Source organism: Mercenaria mercenaria, chromosome 5 (assembly GCF_021730395.1).
Source record: "Mercenaria mercenaria strain notata chromosome 5, MADL_Memer_1, whole genome shotgun sequence".
NCBI lineage: Eukaryota > Metazoa > Mollusca > Bivalvia > Venerida > Veneridae > Mercenaria > Mercenaria mercenaria.
Window position 1 is genome coordinate 25541006 of NC_069365.1, and position 16416 is coordinate 25557421.

The 16416-nt window shown below is 36.0% G+C and overlaps 2 protein-coding genes across 4 annotated transcripts in view; one reads left to right on the forward strand and one right to left on the reverse strand.

Moving 5' to 3' along the window:
* Positions 1-6844, forward strand: part of LOC123556775 (SWI/SNF-related matrix-associated actin-dependent regulator of chromatin subfamily A member 5-like) — a 48444-nt gene extending 41600 nt beyond the window's left edge. For all 3 annotated transcript variants that reach the window (XM_053542957.1, XM_053542958.1, XM_045347747.2), the window contains 7 exons: positions 622-858; positions 1434-1547; positions 2305-2430; positions 4427-4543; positions 4858-5205; positions 5509-5628; positions 6367-6844. In XM_053542957.1, coding sequence (XP_053398932.1) covers positions 622-858; positions 1434-1547; positions 2305-2430; positions 4427-4543; positions 4858-5205; positions 5509-5628; positions 6367-6429 — 1125 coding nt within the window. In that variant the 3' untranslated portion in view covers positions 6430-6844. The remainder of the gene's footprint in view (positions 1-621; positions 859-1433; positions 1548-2304; positions 2431-4426; positions 4544-4857; positions 5206-5508; positions 5629-6366) is intronic.
* Positions 6845-10647: 3803 nt separating this feature from the next.
* The window catches only part of LOC123558259 (NF-X1-type zinc finger protein NFXL1-like), a 43784-nt gene continuing 38015 nt past the window's right edge, over positions 10648-16416 (reverse strand). Inside the window, exons 18-19 of the mRNA XM_053542960.1 lie at positions 15812-16009; positions 10648-12452 (exon numbers count right to left, since the gene is read on the reverse strand). Coding sequence (XP_053398935.1) covers positions 12225-12452; positions 15812-16009 — 426 coding nt within the window. The 3' untranslated portion in view covers positions 10648-12224. The remainder of the gene's footprint in view (positions 12453-15811; positions 16010-16416) is intronic.

Sequence of the window (16416 nt, forward strand, 5' to 3'; positions counted from 1 at the left end):
AAGAAAGAACGGAAAATAAGTAAGCTGTTGAGATTTTGATGTGTGTGTTTATTTGCAGGATTTCATTATATATTGTAACAAACAGTGACAGAAACATTCAGACCTAGGTATTTCAACAGAAATTAGATCACAGATCGAAAAAGCACTTGTTAAAACAATTTTAGAATTTTAAAACTTTTATATATATATCATATGCAGCAATGATAAGGGATTTGTATCTGTAATGAGGATTTGATTCAATTATTTCAGTTATTTTTTTTCTTCAAAAACAGTTAAAAATGGTGTATTTTTTTACTTGTACCAGACCTTATTCATGGATCTGACGCCTTGGTGTATGTCATAGAAACTTACAGTTAGATTTTGTGAATTTCTTCCCAGAAGTATTTCCCAACAGTCTGTACAAGGTAGATAATGCAATGGCCATGACTTCAATCCAGTTAAATGAGGAGCTCAGTGTATTTGCTAGATTTTATCTGAATGCATTGCATCTAAGAGTCAGACATTTTCTGCATTCATGTATTTTGTGTTTTGAAAGTTTTTAATGTTTAAATACCTTGTGATTACTCACTCTGTTCCACCACAGGTAAAATGACCTTCAAAATTGACATGTATTTTCTTCAGACTGAAGAGATTAAAGACAGGATGGATAAGCTTGGAGAGAGCAGTTTACAAGGCTTGTCATTTGATACTACTGAACAGCGGGGATCTGTGTACAAGTTTGAAGGGGAAGATTACAGGGAGAAACAGAAGATTGGCATGAACTGGATCGAACCACCAAAGCGTGAGAGGAAAGCCAACTATGCTGTAGATGCCTATTTTAGAGAGGCTCTCAGAGTAAATGAACCAAAAGCTCCAAAGGTATTCCTTTAGCAACTTTAAAAAAATATCAGTTTAGTAAGATGGTCTTAGGAAATACTCTGAAATCATTAATAATCATGGTTATATTTGTGGTGGACTAGTTTTCATGGATTTCCAAAATTTATGGTTGAGTGCATCCATGAAATTAAATCCCAACCAACAAGTAAAACTCCCATTTATTTAATATGCACAAATTCATATCCCAATGAAAGAGCCATTTTTGTCCAAACTCCTGAAATTTCATGTCCATGTAAATAAGATTCCACAGTATTACTCCAATTTTTAGGGTTTTTTTTGGTTGTTTTTTTTTTAATGCCTTTATTTGTATTTTGGGGCCTCCGTGGCCGAGTGGTTATGGTCGCTGACTTCAAATCACTTGCCCCTCACCGATGTGGGTTTAAATATGTTAAATATTTGTTAATCTTGATTTTCAGTACTTCTAAAAATGAACTACATGGTTGTTAATTGAATTTGTAAGACTTACAAATTCACCTGCACTAATGGGATAATAGTTGAAATTACATTAAGATCTAATGATAGTTATCACAGATGTTCCTATGTTCTTTTCTTTTCAGGCACCTAGACCACCAAAGCAGCCCAATGTTCAAGATTTCCAGTTCTTTCCTCCAAGACTGTTTGAAATTTTAGACAAAGAAATCTACTTCTACAGAAAGAGTATAGGTTATAGGGTAAGACATGTTGTATTGTGCATCAGATATAGATTTATAATGTTTCTCAAAGCGGGGGATAAGGTTCATTATTCCTTCAGATTTTCTTCTTATCTCTAGATTCTGCACCTACATTCTGGTGGAAAAATTAAAAAAATAAGGAATTACTGTTCCTAAATCATTTTTAGCTCGACTTTTCGAAGAAAAAGTAGAGCTATTGCACTCGCCCAAGCGTTGGCGTTGGTTAAAGTTTTTGATAAAGTCAAATATCTCTGTTACTATCAAAGCTATTGACTTGAAAATTAAAATATTTATTTACTATCGAAGTCTACACCAGGAGAAACAATGCCCATAACTCTGATTTTTGAATTTTGACAGAGTTATGCCCCTTTTAAACAGATATTTTTTGGTTTAAGTTTTTGATAAAGTCAAATATCTCTGTTACTATCAAAGCTTTAGACTTGAAACTTAAAATAGTTATTTACTATCAAAGTCTACACCAGCAGAAACAACCCCCGTAACTGTGTTTGAATTTTGACAGAGTTATGCCCCTTTTTAACTTAGAAATTTTTGGTTTAAGTTTTATAAAGTTTTTACTGGTAAAGCTCTTAATTCAGAATCAAGCACTGAGAAAAGTCGAGCGTGCTGTCATCAGACAGCTCTTGTTATACAAATTCTGAGTTTATATGCACTGGCTGGGCTTCTTCAGTCTTGCTGTAATAAATACTGGTATAAATTTTGTGTATCTTTATCACTTTCTATTGATATTATTGAACAGGTTCCTAAAAATCCAGAATTAGGGCATGATGCAGAAAGAATTCGAAAGGAAGAACAGGGCAAGATTGATGAAGCAGAGTTGTTAACTGAGGAGGAAAATGCTGAAAAGGACGAGCTTTTAAAACAAGTACCTAGTTTTGAAACATTATTTGTAGAGGACACTACTTATCTTTCCGATAAACACTGTCCAATTTTGTACTCTTTCATTGACTTGTTATACGCCCAAAGAGACGTATTATGACGCCGGTGTCTGTCCGTCCGTTAGCAATTTCGTTCCACTCTGTAACTTTTGAACCCCTTGAAGGATTTCGAAGAAACTTTACACAAATGTTCACCACATCGAGACGATGTGCAGAGCGCATGTTTTGGATGGCTTGCTTCAAGGTCAAGGTCACACGGGTCAAAGGTCATATGACTGTTTCATGTCCGCTCTAACTCAAACTGCTTGAAGGATTTTAAAGAAACTTGGCACAAATGTTCACCACATCAAGATGATGTGCAGTGTGCATGTTTCAGATGGCTGGCTTCAAGGTCAAGGTCACACTTAGGGGTCAAAGGTCATATGACTTTGTTTCCTGTCCGCTCTGTAACTCTTGAACTGCTTCAAGAAGGATTTTAAAGAAACTTGTCACAAATGTTCACCACATCGAAACAACGTGCAGAGCGCATGTTTCGGATGTCTCGCTTCAAGGTCAAGGTCACACTTAGGGGTCAAAGGTCATATGACTTTGTTTTTTGTCCACTCTGTAACTCTTGAACTGCTTGAAGGATTTTAAAGAAACTTGGCACAAATGTTCACCACATCGAGACAACATGCAGAGTGCATGTTTCGGATGGCTTACTTCAAGGTCAAGGTCACACTTACGGGTCAAAGATCATATGACTTTGTTTCGTGTCCGCTCTGTAACTCTTGAACTGCTTGAAGGATTTTAAAGAAACTTGGCACAAATGTTCGCCACATCGAGACAACATGCAGAGCGCATGTTTCGGATGGCTAGCTTCAAGGTCAAGGTCACACTTAGGGGTCAAAGTTCATATGACTTTGTTATGTGTCCGCTCTATAACTCTAGAACTGCTTGAAGAATTTTAAAGAAACTTGGCAAAAATGTTCACATCGAGATGACATGCAGAGCGCATGTTTCGGATGGCTCGCTTCAAGGTCAGTGTCACACTTAGGTGTCAAAGGCCATATATTCGGGCGTATATTGCTCCCCATTGCGGTGCTCTTGTTTTACATTTTTTTGATCTCTTCAAAGACCAAGAGATATAGATTTCTTGTCATGTCTGTTTCTGTGTCTGCAAAACTGGTCAGATGTCTTGCCAAGATGTTAAGCAGAACCAAAATTGTCTCTTTATATCCCGTCAGTTTTAGCTTCCTTTGAGCACTTTGTGATCGCCCTGTATCTGTTTTTGATCAGTCGTCAACAATTTGACAATTAAAGCTCGAAAAGTAACAAATTTTGCCTAAATTTAATGAAACTTCGTCAAAACGTTGCCCTGTTTAAAGTGTTTGTTACTGGTTCACCCGGGATCAAAAACTAGGTCAAAAATTAATAGGAAAACCTTGTTAACACTTAGAGGCCTTATTTTCTATCTCATCTTCATAAAATTTTGTTAGAATGATAGTCTAGATGATCTAGGTAAAGATTGAAACTGGGTTAGGGCAAAATATAAAAAAATCTTTTGAACTTTCTAGAGGCAACATTTTCTGCTTGATCATTGTAAGTTTTTGTTAGAATGTTTGTTGGTTAGATTTATTAGTTTGATACCAGAGATAAAAGCTAGGTCACTAGGTTAAGTCATAGAAAAACATTAGACGAGCTTCATTGTCTGCTGACAAAGCAGGTTTGTAAGTGTTTGATATATCTTTCACAGTGTGAAAAATTGATGCACACCACAGCAACTGAACTACACCTCTTTAACTTCAATCATTAGTGAAGCATCTCCAACAATCTAACAATACTACACCATTGTAAACTTATTCGTATATTAACTGTTTAATAACCTACTTATCACATAATTTTACAAATTACCATTTTGTTTCATAAGAAAATACTGTTTATCATATTGTATGGATACAGAAAATATAGTTGCGAATGTTAATGTAAAAATTTTACTTACAGGGTTTTACTGAATGGAACAAGAGAGATTTCAATCAATTTATTAAGGCCAATGAGAAATTTGGAAGAGATGATATTGATAAAATATCCCGTGAGGTCGAGGGAAAATCACCAGACGAGGTTTGTACAGTAATCATTTTATTTACAGTAAGATTGTAAATACAGTTTTGATAAATGGGCAAGGCATGTTCAGTAAACCAGAAGTTTATATATTGCACATAGAAGATGTCGCCTGATATATTTACAAGCATGAAATAATTATAGCAATAAAGAATTTAAGTAATGAAAATAGAAATGTGTTGCCTTGCATGTTATGAAATTTCTCAGCCATCTTTAATTACATATAGTTGGGCAAGACTAATGCATCTTGAGACTTTTTTTAAACTTACGAAAGTTTGCCCGACACAAGATAAAATGTTGTATTTTTGTACCAGGTGATAGAGTATTCACGTGTGTTCTGGGAGAGATGTAATGAGTTGCAAGATATTGAAAAAATCATGGCCCAAATAGAACGTGGAGAGGCCAAGATCCAGCGTCGTATAAGCATCAAGCGTGCCCTGGATGCCAAAATGATGCGATACAAGGCTCCATTCCATCAGTTACGTATCCAGTATGGTACAAACAAGGGAAAGAACTACACAGAGGAAGAAGATAGGTTCCTGATCTGTATGTTACACAAACTTGGTTTTGACAAGGAGAATGTGTACGACGAGCTACGTACAGCAATCCGACAAGCACCACAGTTCAGATTTGACTGGTTTATCAAGTCTAGAACTGCCATGGTAAGCATTCAGCATTACGAAAAATAACTTAAGCCTTGAGCAAACAGAAACAAACGTCTTTTAATTTCAACTGAATGGTATTTCTTTTGCTTACTACATTGACAATAAGAGTAAGGCAACAAGTGGCACCTCTGTTCTTACAGAGCTTAAAATTTTGATTGGTAATTATTAAGTAAAGAACAGTAAAATTTTGCAAGCCATTCTCTGCCTTTTGACCGTCTTATGAAAGGTTGCAAATTTGTTTTATTTTGTGTTTAAAAAAACTAGTGACCAAGTTGAACTGTACACTTTGCTTGTTTGTAGGAGATACAGAGACGATGTAACACATTGATAACCCTGATAGAGAGAGAGAATATGGAGCTTGAGGAAAGAGAAAAGGCTGAGAGGAGACGGAAAGGCAAGGCTGGTGGAAGTGCACAAAAGGTAATACTTTATTAAAGTCAGTATAAGTCAAATATATTTGTAATCAAGCAATGAAGACACCTTGTTTGTGTTAAATGCACAAAATTTGTGTGTAAGTATTCTGTTTGATTTTCAAGTTTCTTTCAAAACAAGGCTAAGTCTTGACATTCATAGATGAATGTTGATTGCCCTTTTGTTCCCTCATTCTGATTTCATACCATTTGGCAAATAGTTTCACTAAATTTATGTGTACCTGGAAACCTTCAGTAACTGAACATTCCTGTGATCAAGATAACATTTGCAACATTTCAAAGCTTAAAATATTATGTATTTTATCTGTTGCCTTTGAAGGTATTGGTTAGATCATACAAAATTGGAATTCCATTATCAGAGAGAGAGAGATGCACCTAGCGACCTCTCATTCTGTCCATGTAGCTACGAGTTACAGTATTGAAGATGAAGTGACAGGTGTTGAGGTTTTAAAAATTCAGCTTTTAATTAATAAGATTGACTCTTCATGTGGGGAAGCCATCCAGTCGGCTTACAGAAGGTCAGTGGTTCTACCCTGGTGCCCACCCATGATGAAATAATGCCAAGAAAGGCACCTGGGGTCTTCCTCCACCATCAAAGCTGGAAAGTCACCATATGACCTATGATTGTCGAGTTGATGTTTAACCCAACAATAACAAAAATATATAATATTCTATTCCACCCAACAATAACAAAAATATATAATATTCTTTTCCATTGTCATTTCAGACTGCCAAACGTAAAGCAGACACCCCAACAAATAGTGGAGCCAAGGCAAAGAAGAAAAAATGATTGTGCAGTGATAGAGTGTAGCTAAAATCTGACGGCAGTAGGGACAGAACAGGCCAGCAATGTAAACATTAGGTATATGGAGCTGCTTGTAAATACAGCACACCGTCTGGGAGATTTTATAGTTTTAATCAAATGAATAGTTGGATTACCCTGAAAACTGAATCTCTTTCATTTAGAAAAACCAACAAGATCTACAAGTTTTTAAATAGCGGTAACTTCCATGTAGTAAGTCTTGTGCAGAACAACTTATAGTCTGTGTTTATTTTCTGTCACTAGATAAGGTGATATTGTTGTATTGTGGACCATAAAGACTTGTACAGGAAGTATGTGTTTGTGATACTGGTATAAGTTATCATCATCATTGTATTTAATAGTGAATGTAAATATTAGTCAATTCATTAAACATGAAAATATCTTCTTGTTTTCATCTGCTTAAGGTTGCAGGCCATAATTGATAAGGCTTATTGTAGCCTCACTTTTCTTGTTATTTAAGCTTTGTGAATTCCCTGGTACAATTTGATAACGTCTCTTAGTGCCATCAGTCTGTCCCTGTCTCTGGCACAAAGTTTGTCCAAGCAACTTGACCGACACTATTAGGCAGATTTTCACCAAACTTCAGATGAGTAATCATTGCCAAGCATAGTTGCTCATGTCTTCAGCATTTTACAGTTTGTTGATTTTCAGTAGAGTTATGGTCCTTTAATCATCAAATTTTATGCTTTGGCCACTTCACTTGTATTATTTGTCCTGGTACAATTTGATAACGTCTCTTAGTGCCATCAGTCTGTCCGCGTCTCTAGCACAAAGTTTGTCCAAGCAACTTGACCGACACTGTAAGGCAGATTTTCACCAAACTTCAGATGAGTAATCATTGCCAAGCATAGTTGCTCATGTCATTGGCATTTTACAGTTTGTTGATTTTCAGTAGAGTTATGGCCCTTTATTCATCAAATTTTATGCTTTGGCCACTTCACTTGTATTATTTGGCAGAATTCTGCCAAACCGTACAGGAGTGATCAGTATTAAGCCTCATTGTGCATCTTGTCAGCAGGTTCAGGTTCGGTGATTTTCAGTGGAGTCGTGGCCCTCGAGTTGTATTTTAGCTTGTTTGGGAAACTGCTCCAATACTACCAGGAAGAATTACACCAAACTTCAAAAGTGATTATTGCCAAGTCTAGTTGTGCATATCATTGACATGTTTCAGTTCATTGTTTTATAAGAGCTATGGTCCTTGAATCATGAATTTTAGCCACTTCTCTCATATAATAGGGTGGATTTCCACCAAACCTTATAGGGGTGATCAGTGCCAAGTCTTACTATGCATGTAATCGGCATGTTCTGCTTCAGTGGTGTTAAGGCCATTGATTTGTCATATTTTACAATGGTTACACTACTTGTTATACAATTTGGTTGAATTTCACAAGTGATTGGTGTGAAGCGTAGTTGTGCGTATTATTTCATGTTCTGATTAAATGATCTTAGTGGAGTTGTGCCGCCCACTTAGCTCAGTAGGGAGAGCGTTGATCTACGGATTATGGGGTCGATCCCTTGTTTGGATGTAATGTTCTTCGTGATGACTTTTGTGAATCATTTGTCCTTCACCTCTGATTCAAGTGGGAAGCTGGCAGTTAATGGTAGAGAATTTAGACAAATATGAATGTGATTTAGATATGTATTGAAATATTCATGCCTGCCTTTCAGTCCTATAGCATGCTTGGTCTCACATTGGTTTAAATTCATACAATGATGGTCACAGTGAAACTGAGAGTTAAAACTGTTTCAGCTAGATAACTATAGAATACTTAGCTGTCAATCTACATAGGTAGATTGTCAGTAATTTTCAGAATTACTGGGACTGAAGGTTTCCACTCTTCTGCCATTGTGGTCCCCAAATCAAAATAACTGCTCAACAAACATTTTGGGTAATTTGTTTGCCAAACAACTTAAAATAAATCTTACAACACAAGCAAGACAAAAGAATAGTTAAATAATCGCTGGAAAAAGGCTTAATTTCTGTACTGAGCAGTGGTCTCGTGTTGACAAAACATTTTCATTCTTAGCTGTGTTTTATAATGGAATTACGTCTCCCACACCACTGTGTGATGGGAGACATAGTGATTTACTCCTGTTTATCGGTCAGTCCGTCACAAATCTTGTACGCACTCTAAGTTGAACATTTCTCACATGATCTTCACCAAACTTTTAACAAAATGTGTTTGCCAATAAATACTCAGCCAAGTTCAATAACTTAAACTAACCAAATGGCCCAGGCACTTTGGAATTATGGCCCTTGAATTACCGAAAAACTCTGAGGTATTGGGGCACATAAAGGACTTGTATACTACTAATTAAATGTATGAGTCATTAAGGCTCCAAGACCTAAGATGATTAGGTAGTTTGGGTCTTCGTGCATGGTTGACTGGTACTACTACTCTGATGATTAGGCAGTTGTGGGAGACATGCGCTTTTCTTAAAAGCAGCTCTAGTTTTTTTATATAAACTGCATGTTAAAATCAAATGTTAACTTATTGTCTATTTTGAAGTGACTGTTCTGTGTTGATGGTCAGTCTCAACTGGAACTTGTGAACATGGGGCTGGTAAATTTTACTGACCACGGAAGTGGTTGCTCAAAGATTGAATGTGATTATGTCGGAACTCATTTGATTTCCACTGCTCGCCAGCTTAGCTCAATAGGGAGAGTGCTGATCTCTGGATCATGGTGTTGTGAGTTCAATCCTCAGGAAAGGCATATGTTCTCCTAGACAATTTGATAATCTGGTTTTGTCTCCCACAACTGACAAATCATCTATTCTGAATAGTAGTATATGAGTCAACCATGCACCAGGACAATTTGATGAAAGACGTTGTGTATGAAATCATTCTTCCCCCATCTCTGATTCATGTGGGGAAGGTGGCAGTTACTTGCAAAGAACACATTTGTATAGGTATAAATTCCAGGAACACTGGTTAGGTTAACTGCCTACCCTAACACCACTACTACTGAAATAAGGTGTAAAACAAAAAACAAATAAACCCACATTTCCAGCCATGGCCATGGTGTGGTCAAATATTTACAAGAAGTAATGAATATTTATTTAATGACCTGAGAGACACTGAAAGTGAAAATATTTTCGTCTGTCTAGGTCGTACATCAGGTATATCATGAAGAAACTGAAGGTTAATACTGTTTGCTGAAATAAGATGATAAACTAGAAGAATGACATTCCAAGATGCACAGATTCGGACAGTAACAGATATCTTGTGAACATAAAGGGAGTGATAAAATGATCACCTGGGCTCCACATCATACTCCAATACGATGTAGAAACTTCAATTAAAAATATATATTATATAAAATAAAATAAATCAACAACAATTTATGACACAAAAAAGTTTTAATTCCTCAAATAACCATAACGTTTATATACCTCAATTCATATAGCCACAATTATACCAAAACAATAAATAATACCATATAATAAAATCCCTAATTCAAAGAAGCACTTTCAACACTTAAATGTACACTATGACAGTGCATGCTTCACACCGACAGTCTTAACATGCAAAAGGTACAGGTAAGTAATGTTTCAGAAGATAAAAGCTAAAAAACCCAAAACATTGTAAAAAAAGTTTGCTTAAACTTTTTACTGAAACTGATCAAAACAAATAATTTTGTCATATACTAACAAGACAAATGTTGAACAACAAGACAAGTATAAACAAAGACTAGATAATACATATAAACTACTCCCTATATCTGGTCTGATTACACAAATTTGTGCCAAAGGCTTTGATTTTATTCTATCATAATAATGACGCAAACTTAAACAACTTAACTAATTAATAGAAATTTGAACATAAAAGAATTCCTTACCAGCTTCATATCTCTTACATTAATGTCACCTCAGTTTACTTGCCATTCACTGTTTATTTACTAACCACAGTTCGCCCGCCCGCTTAGCTCAGTAGGTAGAGCGTCGTCTACGATCGCGGGTCGTGAGTTCGATCCTCGGGCGGCTATGTTCTCCGTGACTATTTGATAAACGACATGTGCCTGAATCATTAGTCCTCCACCTCTGATTCATGGGGAAGTTGGCAGTTACTTGCGGAGAACAGGTTTTATGGTACAGATCCAGACACTGGTTAGGTTAACTGCCCGCCGTTATATGACTGAAATACTGTTGAAAAACGGCGTTAAACCCAAAACAAACAAAACAAACTAACCACAGTTCTATTAACTAAAGTCTATTTACCAACCCCAGTTTTTGTTATCAACCAAAGTCTTTTTACCAACCCCAGTTATATTATCAACCAAAGTCTATTTATTTACCAGTTTTATATTCAACCAAAGTCTATTTACTATCTACAGTTTATTTACCAGCCAGTTGTTTCAGCAGTCATGTCTCTTTAAGAATCACTTTTAAAACACCATTTTATCAGTTTATTTTTATTCTGTTTAAGAAAACATTATTGAGAGACCAACTGTGACCAGATTTTGTCTTTCCCTTAGGGGGTCTCTTAAGGCAAGTTATACTGTATATTTTACCTGAAAACTTTTAACCACAGTTCATTTACCAACTCGGCATCTTTTCCCATGAATTACTGTGAATTTACCAGTACAACTTAAAAGATCAAGATCTCTTAAAATTTATTTAACCCTAATTTTAATAATTTGCAACAAGATCATAATAATAAAGAAATGACTTAACCCAAAATTTACAAAAAATCAACCACAAGTAATATTACAACATACATACAGTATGAAATAGGAATGTGATGAGACTGCAAAGTACCTCTGTTTTCCAACTGTTAGAATATAGCACAAATATTTCATATTGTAAGAAAGGAAGGTACCTTAAATCACATAATTAATTTTAGAGGATTTCGTGATTGAGTCAATTCACAAAATTAAAACCAAACAAACCAGTAAAATTCTCAATCACTTTATGTTTCAAAGTTGAAATCCAAAAAATCATATTCAGGAAATTGTCAAAAGACACAAAAGGTTTGTGCCCACGAAATTAGATTATTTCACAGTATATACCAGCATTCTTTATAGGCAAACCATTAGTTTATCAAGATGACTTAGAGGAAATGCCCATCAAGTCTTAAAAACTGACTATAGAAGTTTTACACTATGAAATCAAAACTAGTACATGGATGATTTACATGACCAGTAAAACAGACACTAAAATAATTAACAAACAATAAAAGCTATAACAAAGGTTCAAACAAATGAGAACTGTTTTTGAGTATGATCAAATAATCCCAACCAATACATTCAAATGAAGCTTGTTCACAAAAATGTCATCAATCATATCTGAACTGTGTGATAATAATAAAACGAAGCATGCATTTTTGCCTTTGGTTTTTCATTTTCTGGAGATCTCCAAAAAATTAAAGCAATTTTTCAAGAACAATGTTCACACATACTCCAGTATCTCTCAATAGTAACTATGCTTTCATTCTTTTTCAGAAGTAAATCAGTTTCTTATAAAGTACATGTATGTCACCTTGTGACATTTTTTGTCTTAAAATGCACCTTGTACGAAACTGAGTTTACATTATCTAGTGAGAACGTCACAAACCATCTGTGAATATACCATTGCCTTGTAAATACTATTTTTATCTGACAAACATTTCTAAGACAGATTTATGTATCATTTATGCTCATCTGCAAATAATTCAATTATTTTTAGTTAAGAGGTTTTGCAAAATTTGATGATTAAAGGACTTTGTTTTGCATATCAATTACTTCATTGTGTGACTTCCCAATTTAATTACTCCAACCAACATCATACAACAGTCATAACATAGTAAACAAACACTGCCAACACAGCTATACTGACTGACAATATCAGCCAGCTTTTATATTTCTGTAAGAACGTCTCCTCCTGAACAACTTCATGCTGCTTCCTCTGTTTACGTGACCTTCCTTTCATCTTTCTCTCAAACTTTTCAAGCTCTGCTTTCTGTTTTTGTTCTTCTTCCAATTTCTTCTCCCTTTCCATTTCTTCCTCTTTCTGTAATAATAACATACAAACAGTTTTTACATGAATAGTAAAAACTATTAACCAGCTGTAGAAAATACTGTGAAATTAATGCATCCACTCGACAAGCAAAAAGGGAAATGTCTGTAGAACAGATCATGAGTCCCTACTTTAAATTGTAGATAATTCTCCCTATGATTTTATTTTGTACATATTCACAGATAGTGAATTCAAACAGACATGAATATTACCAATATTATATCTATCTTTGCAACCCAATTTTAGTCAGAAATTCATAAAACGTAAAAAAGGCTACTGACCTAAAAACAAGAGGGCCATGAAGGCCCTGTATCGCTCACCTGACCTATTGACCTAAAGATCATCAAGATTAACATTCTGACCAAGTTTCGTTAAGATATGGTCATACATGTGGCCTCTACAGTGTAAACTAGCTTTTCTTTTAATTTGACCTAGTGACCTAGTTTTTGACCCGACATGACCTAGATTCAAACTTGACATTGAGATCATCAAGATTACCATTCTGACCAAGTTTCATGAAGATACAGTCATAAATGTGGCCTCTACAGTGTAAACAAGCTTTTCCTTTGATCTGACCTAGTGACCTAGTTTTTGACCCCACCTGACCCAGATTTAAACTTGGCCTATAGATCATCAAGATTAACATTCTGACCAAGTTTCATTAAGATATGGTCATAAATGTGGTCTCTATAGTGTAAACTAGCTTTTCCTTTGATTCGACCTGGTGACCTAGTTTTTGGTTCAAATCTGATCTAAAGATCATCAAGATTAACATTCTGACTAAGTTTCATGAAGATACAGTCATAAATGTGGCCTCTGGAGTGTTAACAAGCTTTTCCTTTAATTTGACATAGTGACCTAGTTTTTGACCCCACCTGACCCAGATTCGAACTCTACCTACAGAGCCTCGAGATTAACATTCTGAACAAGTTTCATTAAGATATGGTCATAAATGTGTAAACTAGCTTTTCCTTTGATTTGACTGGTGACCTAGTTTTTGATTCTACATGACCCAGATTCACAATGGATCTTGAGATCATCAAGATTAACATTCTGACCAAGTTTCATGGAGATACAATCATAAATGTGGCCTCTACAGTGTTAACAAGCTTTTCCTTTGATTTGACCTGGTGACCTAGTTTTTGACCCCATATGACCCAATATCAAACTCGTCCAAGACTTTCTTGAGGGTAACATTCTGACCAAGTTTCATTAAGATTGGGCCCAAATTGTGACCTCTAGAGTGTTAACAAGCTTTTCCTTTGATTTGACCTGGTGACCTAGTTTTTGACCCTAGATAACCCAATATCGAACTTGTTCAAGATTTTATTGAGGGTTACATTTTGACCAAGTTTCATTAAGATTGGGCCAAAAATGTGACCTCTAGAGTGTTAACAAGCTTTTCCTTTGATTTGACCTGGTGACCTAGTTTTTGAACCCAGATGACCCAATATCAAACTCGTCCAAGATTTTATTGAGGGTAACATTCTGACCAAGTTTCAGTAAGATTGGGCCAAAATTGTGAGCTCTAGTGTGTTAACAAGCTTTTCCTTTGATTTGACCTGTTGACCTAGTTTTTGATCCCAGATGACCCAATATCGAACTCTTCCAAGATTTTATTGAGGGTAACATTCTGACCAAGTTTCATTAAGATTGGCTCATATTTGTGACCTCTAGAGTGTTTACAATCAAATTGTTGACGACGACGACTGACGACGGACACAGGGCGATCACAAAAGCTCACCTTTGAGCACTTCGTGCTCAGGTGAGCTAAAAATAAGGAGCTGCGTTCAATAAACACTTGATGCCCCCAGTGGCATCCTTGTCCATAGATTTGGCATCCTTGTCCATAGATTTTGCGTCCAAAATGACGTCAAGGTCAAACAGGTCAGGTGATGTCTGAAGATGAGGAAAAGTCACAGGTTACATCTGCGTTAGTATCAAGTCATTCTAGTAAGGGGTACTGATGCTAGTCGAAACGGTCCCATTTGGTTAACCTCGTACGGACGAACGGATGGACTGGACAATCACTATATGTCTCCCGCATCAGTAGATGCTGGGGGCCAGGGCTTTGGAAATTTGCCGGTTTGTCGGTTTTGGACCGATTTTTGACTTTTCAGACCGATTCGTGAAGTGAAAAAACGAAAAAAATCGCTCCTGTAAAAATGGAGAAAAGTATAAATTTCGGTCTGAAATCTCAATACACGATCACCTGCCAAGCAGAAAATTGCTGGTCGCACCCTCAGATAATCAATAAACGTGTCAAACGGTCTGATTGTCACCTTGATAATCGGTCCGTAATTAGCACGTGACGCAATCAGTGCTCACGCGGCACATCCTTTAATGTTTGCAGACAGCCGACTGCAATGTATTAAACATTTTTGACTGGTTTCCAAATGTTTCTGACTGGATCCAAATCCTTTCGACGGGGATCCACTTCTTTTATTTAGAATCCAACGGATGGTTTATTTCAAAAGACTATGTTTGATCACAGATAAAAAACAAATGGTCACTGCATTTAATGAGACATCACACGGGAAACCGATATAAATAATTTTAATAATTACTTGATTTGTAAAAATTACATGATACATTTGTTGGGGCTCCAGTTGAAACAAGTGCAGAAAATCGTCTTTGCAACCCGACTGTACAAAAAAAAAAAGAAAGAAAAAAAAATGGACTGACAAACACGAATGATAACTCATAAAGAAAACCGGAGTGGTGCTGTTTATCAAATCGGTCTTTTAAAAAACGTTTCAAAACGAAATTTTGTTTACATAAGAAGAGAACATATAACTTAATAAAATGTAGCTGCTTATTGAAGTACAACGCCAGTGAAATGAAATATCCGTGGCAAACCTGAGTGACAAAATGGTACTACACATGCGGGAAATTCGATCTCAGCGTTGTATTTTATAAAATTCCGTCAAAGAATGAGGGAACATCATAAATTATCTGCCGTGTATATGGTACCGAAGTCACTTGCGTTGGCTTTTAGACTAGTTAGGTACACGGTGTATGCCTCGGTAATTTTATCCTTGCAAGTATTCTCGGAAAAACATCAAAATTTAAACAAAGTAACGGTCACACATAACACTGAATAACTGTCTTCATTGTATGGGAACTCGCGTTGACCGGTAACTCAGTTTTAATGCATGACATGCTTATTATCACGTTTTACAAATATGGTATATTGGTAATGCGGTGGGTGGGGTAGCGCCGATGTCAGGATTTTCGTTTCGGACCGATTGAGTTCTCAAAATTTCTGGAGCCCTGCTGGGGGCATAAAAAGCAAACTAACAAATCACTGGTAAAGCCAATATACAGTACCTGAAAGGAATAATTGAATTTACCTTTTTCTTTTTCTCTGATGCAGATTTACATATATCATCACACAGTAGCTTGGCCTGTTCTGTCTCTCTATCCCGACACTTCACATCTCTCTTCTGTCGGCGACATTGACATTTGATCTTTACCTTTGCCTCACACATTTCTGGCTTCAAACATTTACCATGGTGACATGTCAATCCACATGGGTGACCACAACTTAACTACAATATAAATCAATCAATTAAATTTTTTTTTAATCTTAAAATATTATAAATTCTTAACAAGAGCATCGCCTGCTGATGCCATCGCTGGTCTGAAAGTGCTGGGCAATATGTAAGAAAAGTATTACAGTTCATATTTTCTAAGTATAAACAAGAGGACCATGATGGTCCTGAATCGCTCACCTCTTCCCACATGACCCAGTTTTGAGTATGACGTCATTTTTTTCTATTATTTGACATAGTGACCTAGTTTTTGAGCTCATGTGACCCAGTTTTGAACTTGACCTAGATATTATCAAGATAAAAATTCTGACCAATTTTCATGAAGATCCATTGAAAAATATGGTCTCTAGAGAGGTCACAAGGTTTTTCTATAATTTGACCTATTGACCTAGTTTTCGAAGGTA